Here is a 14,610-nt window from a genome sequence, read left to right on the forward strand (position 1 = left end):
AAGTTCCTAAGGTTGGGAAACGCTGGCATAGAGATTCCAGAAGTGAGTTATCTATGCATTCTGAAGCAGGAGCTGGCAGTATAACTACCAGCCCAAGTAGAACTCTTTCATCTGTGGCTATAGCCTCATCCAGACACCCTCGAACTGGTGTTGAGATGAGCAGCAAACAAATCCAATAAACTCAGATTAATGTTCTGAAAAGATAGTGCTCCCCAGTGCTTTTTTTGTAAAAGAAAAAGGTGCCGGAACTCACACATGTCATACAACCCGCCTTGCCTACCCTACAAGGTTCCTTCCAAAAAAGGTGCCGGAACTCCGTTCTGAGCGTTCTATGAGAAAAAAAGCCCTGGTGCTCCCCAAAAGCATCTGACAGGCTGATGGTTTATGACAGATACCAGCTTCTTGCAACCATCACCGATTCTTAAAATTGGTCTCTTAGAGATTTATTTTGTCATATGGTCTATAGGTTCCAAGAGCTTTAGAGAAAAAAAAAAAGGAGATTGAGTCAGGAAGGCCTCCTCTTGAAGGATCAGCTGGTAGCTCCTGTCCCACAAATGAATCTCTGCTAATAAAAAATGTTTTCCCCCCTAGGAATTCATGGAACAAAGTAAAAAGGTGCTGCGGTAGAATGGAGGTATATTTTTTGTGTGCTTGTGCTGTATTTGAAGGAGCTTAAACAACTTTATCCACTGCTAGATTTAATCATAAATGAGCCGGGGGGGTGGGGGTTTCTCAGAAATGGTTTTTAAACCAGTCAGACATCCAGATGAATAACAACACTTGTTATTAACATTCAGATTAATTTACTGGAACTGTAAAATAGATGTTCAGATTAATTTGCAGCTCTGATGTTTTGCTGCTTCAAGCTATAATTGTACATTTGTGAAATCTGTGTTTGACTTTTGAGTCGTCCTGGATCTACCAGTTAAAGAACTGGGCAGTGCCTCCTTACTTACTTTCTCCACACCGCTGGGCTCCCATCTGAAAAGAGAAATCAGCACACAAGTTCTGCTTTTATATATAGAGAAAGAGATAGAGTTAGAGTTAGAGATAGATAGCTAGATAGCTAGATAGAAGATAGACAGACATAGACATAGACATATAGACAGATAAAAATAAAACCCAGAGTAGGGGTTTCAGACTCTGTAAATTTGTGAAACTGGTTTAGGGCATAGCATACAGTTCAGTTTAGTTTGAATCTTAGTGTATCCTTGCTCCTTCTGAACTTACAACACTTACATAGCTGTAGCTGAGTTTTAGCCATAAAGCAGATGAGGTGATACAACTGGCTGGTCCTAGATTGTTCTCAGGAACAGCTGTGCAGTGTAGGTTAACCTTGGCAGGGATTCTTTCTTGTCACCAAATTTAATGTAGACGATGAACAGACTGCCCAATTTACTTATAATTTTTAAAGGGGTTCTGCATGTATCAGTTGTCCATTCTGAAGTTTGTTCACCACAGGCACTGTTTGCTTGAACAAATTCTTCAATTGTAGCCAAAAACACAAACCTTGTCACCTTTGACTAATAATTAAGCACTTCATTACATAAGAAGAAAATAGCCAGTTCCGAAGTCTGCTGTTAATGAGTTGTTTTCTCCCAAGTGAGGGACCTAAAACGTCGTTCATTAAACTCCAAGGCAAACTCTTTCTTACTATTGTTTTGTCTTTAAGAATTATTCAAGTGGCAAGTAGCTTTCCTCCTCACTCAGAAAAAAAGTGTCTCTGCAAGTTGTTTCCCCTGTTTTGAGAAAAAAACCATGTTAATCTTTTAGACTTTGTAATTGTCCTGTTTCATAGCCCTGTTTAGGGACCCATTTGTATTCAATGTGTTTGGCAGCCAGATTTTCTTTTGTAAAAAAATACAAATTTTATTAAAATAAATTTTTATTAAAACAAATTCACTGTTGTGCATCATCCAGACACACACTCTTGTGAGATGGTCAGCCATATAAATAGGATGAATATTTTTAACAAAAGAAAATCAATATAAATATTAGAAAATAAAGAGTGAAAATAAAAATAATGAATGAGTAGAATAGATTGAAATATAAATAGAAGAGGAAAAAAGTGTTCAGGTCTTGACAAATTACAATATTTGTTGGCTATAAGTGCTGAGGAAAATAACGAACACAAGAAGAGGCGACCAACTGCACACAGTAAGAACTTCCACATTAACCTTATGTTACTCTGGGAGAATATGCCAGCTCTGTTTGATAGATCAAAACATGCAAAACAGGTAAAGATGGGAAATGAGTTGAACTAGTCATCAGGTGAAAAAAGCCCATAGTTGTCAGGGAGGCTGTGAACTTTTGAGGCATTCCAGAACCTACCCCAGCTCGTAAAGCATATGTTAAAATTTCAAGTAGGATAGAGGAAGCATTTGCTATTTATTTTTCCTCCAGCCAATAGATTTGTTTGGCCAACTTGATCTTATCATCAAGTTTTGCATAATCGCCAGGCTGTTCAAGGAAAGCTACCCATTTTGTTTCTGCAGTCTAAACTTTTATTTTAGAATTATACCTATGATGACACTTTTTGTTTTGATGGGTCAGGGATTGTAACAATAAGGTGACTTTATTGTTTAGTTTAGTCATCATCTGACGGACAAAATCGCTCAGATCCGAGCCGGCCTGGACTCTGACTGGGCGGAGTCTGACATGGAGGAATCGGACGGTCTTGAGCATGTTATCTGGACTGAGTTCGATCCTGTTTCCCCTGATGATGTGGACCGGATCATGAGGAGGCTGAGCTCCACCACCTGTTTGTTGGATCCGTGCCCCTCCTGGCTGGTTTATGCGGCCCGGGAGGAGACACAAGGCTGGTTCCATGCAGTAATAACTGCTTCTTTGAAGGAGGGTGTCTTCCCTGCCGCCTTGAAGAGCTTTTTCTTTCCACCCCGAACCAACCCAGCGATGCCCTTGCCGTGATGTCCCGTTGCCTGGAGGCGGTCCAGGTCTGGATGGGGAGAAACAGGCTTCATCTCAATCCTGCCAAGACTGAGTGGCTGTGCATATCGGCATCTTGGGTTAACCAGACCATTCCACCTTTAATGATGGGGGGGTGAGGTGTTACCTCCCCGTTGATAGGGCTCGCAACTTGGGTGTCCTCCTTGACTCCCGGTTCAATTTTGAAGACTACATAGGAGCCGTGACCAGGGGGGCTTTTGCTCAGGTTCGCCTGGTGCGCCAGTTGCGACCCTACCTGGACCGAGATGCCCTACGCACAGTCACTCATGCGCTCGTGACCTCCCGTTTAGACTACTGTAACGCTCTCTACATGGGGCTGCCCTTGAGGACCACTCGGAGGCTTCAGCTGGTGCAGAATGCGGCCGCGCGAGTTGTGATGGGGGTTTCCCGATACTCCCATGTAACACCTCTACTCCGCGAGCTGCATTGGCTTCCGGTTGCCCTCCGGGTGAGATTCAAGGTACTGGTAATGACCTATAAAGCCCTAAATGGCTTGGGTCCGGGATATCTGAGGGAACACCTGCTGCCGGCATCAAGCTCCCTTCGTCCAGTGTGCTCCCACAGGGAGGGACTTCTCAGGGTGCCGCCGGTAAAAGATTGCTGGCAGGTAACACCCAGGGGGAGGGCCTTCTCAGTGGGTGCGCCTGCCCTCTGGAACCAGCTGCCCGTGGAGCTTAGGACTGCCCCCGACTTCCGTTCATTCCGCCTGGACCTGAAGACCTGGCTCTTCGAGCTCTCTGGCCCAGGCTGAGAATTTTAATTTTAATTTTAATTGGGGTTTTTTACTTTTTCAGGGACTGTTGTAATTATTTTTAATTGTTTTTAACTTTTGTATTTCTTGTTTAAAATACCCTGTAAACCTCCCTGAGTCCTGCGGGAAAGGGCGGTATATAAATCCAATTAAATAAATACTTCCTTTCCTTTCTCTGAAGATGTTTTATGCATTTTATGCAGAATTGACTTGGGAGGCCAGTGTGTGGTGTAGTTGGTTCACATGGTGTAGTAAGATGGAGGGTTTGTTGTCACTGTGTGTTGTGGGGGTGGGAGCACAAAGGGAGGCTCAGCTAATCTCAATGTACACATAGTTGTACTTCGACAGTAAAGGTTCATTTTATTTAGAGAATTTACTAAACTCCTGCATTAAGGAACAGGTGAGTCTGCAGGGATGGAATTCTGCAGTCTTTTAATATCCTTTATAATCTTGTATCTTCCTTTCCAGCTTCATACTTGTATATACTTGAGTATAAGCCGACTCGAGTATAAGCCGAGACCCCCAATTTCACCCCCCAAAACTGGAAAAAGTTATTGACTCGAGTATAAGCCGATGCGCCGTTCTGCAAGCCTCTGCCGCCGGCGGAGGCTGGATCCGCGCTCTGCAAGCCTCTGCCGCCAGCAGAGGCTCGATCCGCCATTTTGCAAGCCTGAATACACAGGAATACCCTGTGTGGCCGCGGCTCTCGGGGAAGCCCTGGCTGTCCGCTTCCTCGCTCCACGCTGCCATTCGGGGCCCGCGCGTTCCCCGGGCAAATCGCGGCGCCCAGCAGGCGAGGAAACACGCCCGCTCCAGTCGCCCCCCCTTCCCTCAGGAGACGCGAAGCAAGTGACCGCCCGGAGCTTACCGAGGACTTGCGCGCGGCCGAGGCTTCGGTGCTTCCAGGATCGCGCGCACCTCTCCCAAGCTGCCGCCGTCCGGAGACCTGCCGAAGTTTGGGGAGGTTTGGGGAGGTGCGCGCGCACCTCCCCAAACCTCCCCAAACGTCGGCAGGTCTCCGGACCTCCGCGCCCTGCCTGCCTGCTTCTTTCCGCTGCGGAAAGAAGCAGGCAGGCAGGGCGCGGAGGTCCGGAGAACTGCCGACATTTGGGGAGGTTTGGGGAGGCGCGCACCTCCCCAAACCTCCCCAAACTTCGGCAGGTCTCCGGACGGCGGTGGCTTGGGAGAGGTGCGCGCGATCCCGGAAGCACCAAAGCCTCGGCCGCGCACAAGTCCTCGGTAAGTTTTTTTGTTGACTGGAGTATAAGCCGAAGTGGAATTTTTCAGCCCAAAAAGTGGGCTGAAAAATTCGGCTTATACTCAAGTATATACGGTAATCCATTTGATAGTAAAAGAAGAAGAAGCTTGATAAAGCTTGGTAAACCATGTGTAATTGTTATTTTTTAAAGAAATATTCAGTTGAAAGAAATGGAAATTACACTCTTTGGCCCTTCAACTGTAACCTTGCTGTGGCTGCTGCCATTGTTTCCAGTGAAAGACACCTTCCTGTTCTGTTTATCAACAAGGTCTCTTCTTATCTTTCTAGGAGACAATGGTCCTTGGTCTGAAAAGTGTGACTATGCAGGAAGTGTTGGTCCATATACAGGGATGTGGCAAAGAACAAAAGGTAACAGGACTTTTTGAAAGTTCTTGTCAGTTTTTCTGACTAAATAATTTGGGCTGCATTTTCTTTTCTTTTTTTTTTTTTTACTTTTTCCCCAATCTGGTAGTTCCTCTCTTCTTTTGAAACATGCTTTGCTGGGCACATGGCTGCATGACGTTAGAGGGCTATCCTATAGTCAATTTTGCCTCCAGCAGTCATTTATGAAATGCAGTCAGCGTGGGAAAGTTGTCTGTGTGACGTTCACTCTTTCAAACATGATAAATAATAGCTACATGTTATGGAACATCAAAAACAAACTCCTTTATGGCTTCCAGCCATTTTTATTTATTCACACTATTGTGATTGTACTTAACCCTTAGTTAGTTTTGTCAGAGACACCCAAGTTTGAAAAGAAGATCCCTTTGATTTTTCATGGTTTCTCTCACACTTGTTTTTCATGGTTTAGAAATACTGTCACAGTGGAACTTTGCACACTCCTGTCAGAACAGGGACTGACATTCTCTCAGCTCAGATAGCAAAGGAAGAGGGACAGTTATTTCTGCTTTTACAGACAGGAAGGTGCAGTGTAAATGCAGATCTTTCCTGGTTTTGTATATGATACCCTTGGCGTGTATGTCTGTGAGTGAGTACGCATGAACCGATGCTCTTAAGGTCATATTCGCCAGTTACTCTTTGGGAATAGCAGCAGCTGGCTTTTTTCCTCATCTGTTTCCTGTCCATTTCCAAATATAGAAGGGAAAAAAAAAGACTGTGGCAGAACTCCCCCAGAGGAAGTCCCAGGGTTTCTTTTCTTTGTTTAAACACTGTCCTGTAGTTTTAAAAGATCATATCTGCACACATGATATCGTTTCATTCATGCAAATGAACGTCTCAGATTGGCAACCCTTGCTTTTCCAAAATAAAATCGATGTCATAAAAATCATTTTTATATTAATATATAAAAATTAATTAATAATAAATAATTTTAATTTTAATCTTTAAAAATAGATTGTGGAACTTGATAGGGAAATTCCCACAGCGTCAAGGTAGTGTCTCACTGTGGGTTTATGATGATGATGATGATGAATGTTTGTAACAGATCAGTGTGTGAAAGGGCGTTAAATGCCAACAGTGAATAAAGTTGAAATAGTGGTCGGCAATTTGCTAGCCTTTGTTATTTGAATATCAATAGCTCTCTGGAGTCTTAGATGCCTTTTCATAAGCTTTTTGATTTGAAGCAATTTTTAAAAATTAATTAAACCCCAAATTAAATTTACAATAGATTGGAATGTTGAATAAAATGAAATATGCAAAATGTAGTATATGTAATACAACATCAAAGGGAGGAGGAGGAGAAGAAGAAGAAAAGAAGAAGGAATGAGATAAAATTCCAACATTCTGTTTTATATAGCTGCATAATTCATTTTGCATTGTAAAGTAATATTTTTCATCTATTTCTGTTCTTAAACTGTTACCTTATCTGAAGATGCTAGCTACTTTCCTGCTTTTTTTGTACACAAGGATCTAGAAAAAAGTTTATCAGTTCATAGGGAGACCTTCCTATGAACTGAAGGTTCTAAAGTACTAAAAATATTTCCTTGAGGGGAAAAAAATCACCATCTATGTCTTGTTGGGATAGAATGTCTTATATATGTATGAGATAATTCTGGGTTTAATTATGGTAAAAAATCTAGGACTACCAATAATGAAGAAGAAGAAGAAGAAGAAGAAGAAGAAGAAGAAGAAGAAGAAGAAGAAGAAGAAGAAGAAGAAGAAGAAGAAGAAGAAGAAGAAGAAGAAGAAGAAGAAGAAGAAGAAGAACAACAACAACATGGAAGGGACCTTGCAGGTCATCTAGTCCAACCTCCTGCTCAGGCAGGAAACCCTATACCATTTCAGACAAGTGGCTGGCCAATCTCTTCTTAAAAACTTCCATTGTTGGAGCATTCACCACTTCTGGAGGCAGGTTGTTCCACTAGTTAATTGTTCTAAATGTTTGGAAAAGAGTAACATCTGAAATTGGTCCAGGAACATCTCCTTTGGTGCTGATTTTTCATTTTTGTTTTTTTTTAGTTTCTCTCCTGTTTCTTTCAAAGGAACGTTTTGTTTCTGTCATCTCTCAGATTTTCCCTGGAATTTGATGCAGTAGAGAATTTGAATAGCCTCTGATGAAATAAATGCCAGAATATGAATTTGGTTGGAGATGTGTGCTTCCATAAAGACGTGATCCAGAAAATGTCACTATTCAAACTGATATGTATTTGATATTCTTTGTGCTTCAAGACAGCGAATGAAGGAAAGATAGGTCAATTTGTCAACTGGCCATCATTTATTTGAACTAAAAGAATTGGTGGTGGGATCTAAATTGAGTTTGTTGCCTTTAGTCTGCTTTTTAGTGGAGAATCTTTAGATTTAACAAGCAAAACTAGAGATTTGTCACAAGTGCATCTGTTGTTATACTGAGTCGGTGCTTCCGGTCAGTATCCCCATTAAAACTGGCTTTCTTAAGAGAGAAATCAAACAGTTTCATGATGGGCATCTGAAAGAAATCAGATTGGGTGAACTAAATCTTTTTGCTCTAGGGAAAACAACATTTCTAATGAAGGGATATTCTGTGGAGACTCAAACCTTTGAAATTGCACAGGGCCACAAGGGAACAATTTTCCGTGTATGCTAAGGGCACAACAAGTAATTGTTTTATAATAAAGTTTCCTTCATGTTGACCTCAAGTTACTGGCCCGGTTTTGGATATTTTCATGTATGTACAATCTCTTAGCAACACAGAGCAATGCTTTTTTTTTTAACTGTCCCTTGACTGGGATATCTTGGTGGTTTACAGGATGAACTTACCCATCTTAACTTCTGATGCTGCAACATCCTGAGGAGGCCATTTTATAGCAGCAAAGTACAGGAAGTCCTCGACTTACAATAGTTTGTTTAGTTACTGTTTGAAGTTACAGTGGCATTGAAAAATGTGACTTACGACCGTTTTTCACACTTGCAACTGTTGCAGCATCCCTATGATCATGTAATAACAATTCAGATGCATGACAACTAATTCATATTTATCACGATTGCAGTGTTCTGGGATCATGTGATCATCTTTGGCAACCTTCTGACAAGTAAAGTTAATGGGGAAGCCAGATTCACTTTACAACCGTGTAAAATGCAATGATTCACTTAACAACTATGGCGATAAAGGTTATAAAAAGGAGCAAAACTCACTTAACAATTGTCTCAGCAACAGAAATTTAGGCTCAATTGTGGTCGTAAGTGGAAGACTGCCTATACTGTACAAATTGAATTAGCCTAGTAGCAAAGACACATTTTATGGTTTTGTGCCAGGAATAACCCATGATATGATGATGATGATGATGATAATGAAGATACAGACATTGCTGTAATTGAAAAGAACCATTTTTCATTTATTGATATAGCCATTCCAAGAGACAGTGATGTTAAAGACACAGAATTGGAAAAGATGACAAAATAACAAGATTTGGAATCAAAGATTACAAATTATGGAAAAAATGGTATTAGGGCAGTTGGTGCAATACTATGAGTGTTTAGAAAGAAATTGGATTGTCTAAATTTGGAATGATTTATGACCACCAAATTACTACTAACATAACTGATTATCTCATCCATTATTAGATATAGGTAGTCCTAGATTTTTGACCATAATTAAGCCCAACATTTCTGTTGCTAACTGAGACATTTGTTAATTTGCTCCATTTTACAACCTTTCTTACCACAGTTGTTAAGTGAATCACTACAGTTGTTAAGTTAGCAATACATTTGTTAAGTGAAACTGGCTTCCTCATTGATTTTGCTTGTCAGAAGATCGCAAAGGAGGATCACATGACCCCAGGACACTGCCACTGTCATAAATATGAGTTAATTGTTAAACGCCTGAATTTTGATCACGTGACCATGGGGTGCTGCAATGGTTGTAAGTGTGAAAAACAGTTATAAGTCACTTTATCAGTGCCTTTGTAACTTCGAATGGTCACTAAACAAATGGTTGTAAATTGAGGACTACCTGTATTACATTTACAGCTGCAAGCCCTTCAGTAGGGTTCAAATCATGAAGAAGAAAACCAACCAACATCAACTATGAAATGTGATAAATAGAAATAGTAAAGGCTTATTCAAATTAAGTTTGAGATCTGGTGACTGGTTTGAATAATGCTTGGGTACTTCTTAACCACTTTCTTGGCAGTAGTCTGAAGTGGTTTGGCATTACCTTTTTCCAAGTCTAACCTTCAGCCCTTGGATTTTCTGGTGGTTTTCCATCCAAGTATTAAAGAAATTCAGTCCTGATTAATAGCTCAACCCATATCAGCGAGATACCTCCATCTTAACTGGGGAATAACAGTCTTGGTATGAATAACAATAAAAACTGTTCCTGTGATTGTTATTGTTTGCCCCTCCAGAAGCCAGGTTAATCCTCTCAAAATGGTTTCCGGTATGCCACAAAACGTCTATTTAACTTTCAGGATTTGGGTTATCATTCCCATCTCCCCACTCCCTACATACATGGGCTTCCTTGTGGGAGGACAAAGCCTGTAGGATGATTTTTGTAATGCATGCCGATAAGGGCAGGACTTTAGTCATAATACATGCCACCACTTGCAAGTTCTATACTCTTTCCCTCACCCTCTGAGACTTGTCTCTATCTGCACTGCATCAAACAACAATGAGCCACTTAGTTAACGTAAGTGAGGGCAGATAGGTTGGGTGACACATAAGTGTTCTTTCCGTTATGTCATTACTTGTTCCTTCATGCTGGGGAACTGGCTTTATTGCTGCCCGCAACTATTCTATAAGCATAGTCATTGGAGCAAGATCTGTTTGGGAATGATTGATTTAAAAAATCTAGATTTATAAGGAAATAGAAGGGGGACTCATCAAATTTGAAATGATACTAAGCTGGCAGGAATAGCCAACACCCCAGAAGACAAGGTCAGGATCCAAAAAGATCTTGATAGACTTGAAAAATGGGCCCTATCCAACAAAATAAAATTTAATGTGGAGAAAAGCAAGGTTTTACTCTTAGGCAGGAAAAACCAAAGGTACAAGTACAGATTAGGTGAAACCTTGTTCAAAAACAGTAACCGTGAGGGGGACCTTGGAGTCCTAGTGGTAGATCCCTTAAATATGAGCCAGCAGAATGCAGCAGCAGCCAAAAACACTAATACAACACTTGATTGTATAAACGGAGAAATAGAATCAAAATCGCGTTAAGTATTAGTACTGCTTTATAAAGCCTTAATAAGGCCACACCTGGAATACTGCATCCAGTTTTGGTCACCACATTACCAAGAAGATTTTGAGACTCTAGAAAGAGTGCAGAGAAGAGCAACAAAGATTATTAGGGGTCTGGAAGCTAAAATATATGTAGAAGAGTTGCAGGATTTGGGTTTGGCTTGTTTAGAGAAAAGAACTAGGGGACGGACATTCATGCTCCTGCACCATCCTTCCATTCCTCACCACCGGTCAGAGCTGAAGAAGCTTCTTGGATGAGAAGCGAAATGTCTTCAAAGAAAAACAAAGTCCAGTTGACTCCTGAAAAGGCACCTTTGGGACAACCATGACCTGGGTGACTGAGAATCTCCATAGACATCTATCTGTGGAGTTTGGGATGGACACCCTTCGAATGGTGCAGGAGTATGAATGGATTTCCAGAAAACATTGCGGACTACAGGAACGTGGCAGAAAACGTCCTGCAGCCACGAAGGTTCCACACACATTTGCACTACTCAGGTGACCCTGAGGACACAGAAAACCTCCAAATGGCCCCGACTCTCTAAAACAGTGGTGTCAAACTGCCGGCCCGTGGGCTGGTTGCATCATGCAGAGGCTGCGCCCACCCCAGCTCCCACAATGAAAAAAAAAAAGGTTGTGATACGTTGTGACATGTCACGTGACAACGGCGAGTTTGACACCCGTGCTCTAAAAGAATGCAAATGACCAGCAAGGAATATAAATCCTTCCATTCCCCACCATCCGGTCAGAGCTGAAGAAACTTCTTGGATGAGAAGCGAAACATCTTCAAAGAAAAACAAGAAAGTCCAGTTGCAATTGTCTGCTAGGGCTAGATTTTCAATTTGCTTCATGCTGTGAAAAGCTATTAAAAATTTTCGTATAGCAGGATGCTTTGGAAGATGTAAGTCCTGGCTAAATTGTTTTCTGCTCTGTTGGATAACCAGAGATGAAGTGAAGTGAATGCTTTGGGGGAAATGAAGTTTGCCAGTTTAGGAGGTGAGCCAAAGACCCTTCAGAGAAAAGTGGATTAGTCTGATCTGCTTCCTATGTTTCTGTGTGAAGAGGCAAAGGGGAAATTGCCTACAGTGCCTGCAGGAGGGATAATTTTTTAAACACAGCAGCTGTGCCAGGTGTATCGTTATATAAATGTTTTTGCAGTCTGATGAAACAGTTTGTGCAAGGAACATTTCCAAATCTTGTTACATAAGCACACCCAGCTTCATCCCCATCTTGACATCTGGACTTGGAAGCAAAGTTGGATTATCTTGAAATTTGTGGGAAGTGTTTATTTTCATTCATGTAGATTTGCTGACACAGTTCTTCAAATCTCCAAATCTTAAACACTTGTAGGTTTTGATATCCTCTAAAGCTGTTTTTGTTGTTTGGGTGGGAACCCTCATGGTTTGGCCTTGTTCTTTGAAAAGGGAGCCACCCTTCCTTAGCTTGATCACTGATTTGCCTAATCCTCCCTAATTTGGCAACATCTTTCATGATACGCATCTACTTCTTTCTCTCAGCTTCAATTCTAGCCGTCTCCACGGTGAATTCCCAGGTCTAACATTATGCTGGAGCTACTGTACATAGTTTTATGTAAGTGTAAATAAATCCGCTGACTAGTAAAACTGGACTTTTATCCGTGTCATTCACCAAGTTGTTCTCTGCAGCATCTTGGGTCTACTATGCTTTCTGAAGGGCTCCCGAGAGAAAGTAATTTAAAAGGGCCAGAAGTGTAAAACTTACATCCAAAGGTAGCTTGATACATACTATGTCATGCTGTCTCTTTGAAACTACTTCTAGTCCTTAGAAGCTGCCATATAGCAATAGCCCTTAGACTTAGATACTGCTTCAGGGTGCTTTACAGAACTCTCCGGGTGGTTTACAGAGTCGCTTATTGCCCCCAACAATCTTATGTCCTCATTTTACCAACCTTGGAAGGATGGAAGGCTGAGTCAAACCTTGAGCTGGCAAGGAAAGCCAAAAATAACTCAGACACTGAATTGTGGAGTTAGGGACTTGGCTCTTCTGAAAAAAATGAGGCGATATTGAGACATTATACTAATATTTATTCTATATGTTCAACTGTTTTCATTTTTTATTTAGAGTATCATTACATGTCTTGATAGACCACTTATCTTTTCCTTCCTGATGACATTTTGTCTTCTTGGCTGAAAAGGATTACTTTTTTTTATACCCTTATTTCATTTTTGATTGATTGAATAAAAAAAGCATTGGACAATAAGCATCTGAAAATGCTTTCCCCCCCCCTTTTTAAATTTTACAGGTGGTAGCTCAGCAAAGCAGACAACCTGGGAAGGGGGACACCGTGTTCCCACAGTAGCATACTGGCCAGGGAAGATCCCAGCAAACGTGACGTGTCCTTTGATGTTGAGGTAGGAGAGGAGAATGCTTTCTGTTGTTGATTGTTCATGTAAGATTATTTTATGGTCCATCTAGAATAGCGTGTAGATGACTATCTTCCAAACCATAGCAAGCTGAGCTGCTAGAACAGCTGAGAAGATACATTCCCGAAGATGGAAGAATTTGTCATCTCTGACATGATAAACAGAAATAAAAGGTACTAACCAGTAATGAGCTCTGTAAAGTTCCACAGCGTTTTGCAATCTATTGCTTTCCTTAACTCCTCCTTCAGGCCTGTGGAGAGCAATTATAAATAAGGCTCTAGATTCTAGAATAAAGGTTTTGAACAAACAGGCCAATTGCTGATCCTTCATTGTTTGTCAAAGATCAATGTTCTCCTAAATAGAGCGGAATTTGAAAGGGATCAAAAGTTCACTTTTGAGATGTTTGCTCAGAAACACTTCAAAATATTTTCCTTCTTAGGATTATAGTAAACATCTGTTGTGTTTCTGGAAATGCTTTGGCATTGTTTGTCTGGAATAACTAGTTTTCTTGAAGGACTCCCTCAAAAGGAGTCTAGGGTATTGCTACTGTATATTATAATTCCCAAATTACATTTCTGTGAATTAATCTTCATGTTGTCTTGGTCAGGAGTGTTAACTACATAAGAGATGAAAGTTGCCCTTTCAAATATTCCTGACATTAACTTAACCAGTGTGAAAACTGCACACTTCCTAATAAGCAAGATATAAATATTAATTTGGGTCCATCTTGATGTTATGATTGCAAAGACCTTTAGCAACATTCAGACATCACTTTATAAACTATACCTTAGTGAGGTAGAATATGCCTGGTCTCATTTGGCTTGGTTACTTTCATTTTTTCTCTCACGTGACAGGAAAGGAGCTTGGAAGCTTCTGCATTTAATTAAACAATATTTGTTGTAGTTTATGTTATTGATTTCAGCAACATAAAGAATTAAGCCATATCTTAACCATATCTTAAAGTTGGTAGTAAGCCTTCCAAGGTGAGTAAAGCAGTGCATACAATGACTAAGTGCATGAAGGAAAATTTAGACTCTGTACTGAGATTAAGCTATAGTTTAGTTAAATGCAGCTTGTGCACAGAAGACTAGAGACTAAAGCCAGAGGAACTGCAATAAAAATCAATGAAATTGAATCCAAGAAAAACATTGAAAATTGAATAAATTTCTATAAAGCAAAGCCATCACACCTTCAATCTATAGACTGGTCCCCCAACATTTTAGCAGTGCAAGAAATTCAGCATATCATCAATCATTCCACTGAGCCTGCTAGAGTATGGGTATACCACAGTTTTTGATCTACAGTATTCTACTTAAAAAGGTAATATTCTTGATTCTAGTCCTGCCCTTGGCATCATATACTATCTGGATATGTCCCCTTGAATGTGATCTATTGTAACTTGCTTTAGAAAGGAGGTAAAGGAGGGTCTTGCCTCGTCATTTTTGTTGTCTCATTGCCCTTTTACTCCTGCTGTGGGCAGGGTATTTGCCTTTCACAGCTTTAAATTTGTTCTTAATTTAATATGTCAGTAATAATTTGGCTTTATTAGCAACTACAAATGAGTTCCACAGGTGTTACTCCTTTATTAAAGGAGTATTATAAAAGTAATTAGAAAGCAT

At 40.8% G+C, this 14,610-nt stretch overlaps 1 protein-coding gene across 6 annotated transcripts in view; it reads left to right on the plus strand.

Moving 5' to 3' along the window:
- Positions 1-14,610, plus strand: part of ARSG (arylsulfatase G) — a 140,886-nt gene that overhangs the window by 92,905 nt on the left and 33,371 nt on the right. For all 6 annotated transcript variants that reach the window (XM_081318542.1, XM_081318546.1, XM_081318547.1 and 3 more), the window contains 2 exons: positions 5,265-5,345; positions 12,871-12,979. In XM_081318542.1, the coding sequence (XP_081174668.1) occupies positions 5,265-5,345; positions 12,871-12,979 (190 nt within the window). The remainder of the gene's footprint in view (positions 1-5,264; positions 5,346-12,870; positions 12,980-14,610) is intronic.

Source organism: Vipera berus, assembly GCF_964194415.1.
Source record: "Vipera berus genome assembly, chromosome: 2".
In the NCBI taxonomy this organism is placed as follows: Eukaryota; Metazoa; Chordata; class Lepidosauria; order Squamata; family Viperidae; genus Vipera; species Vipera berus.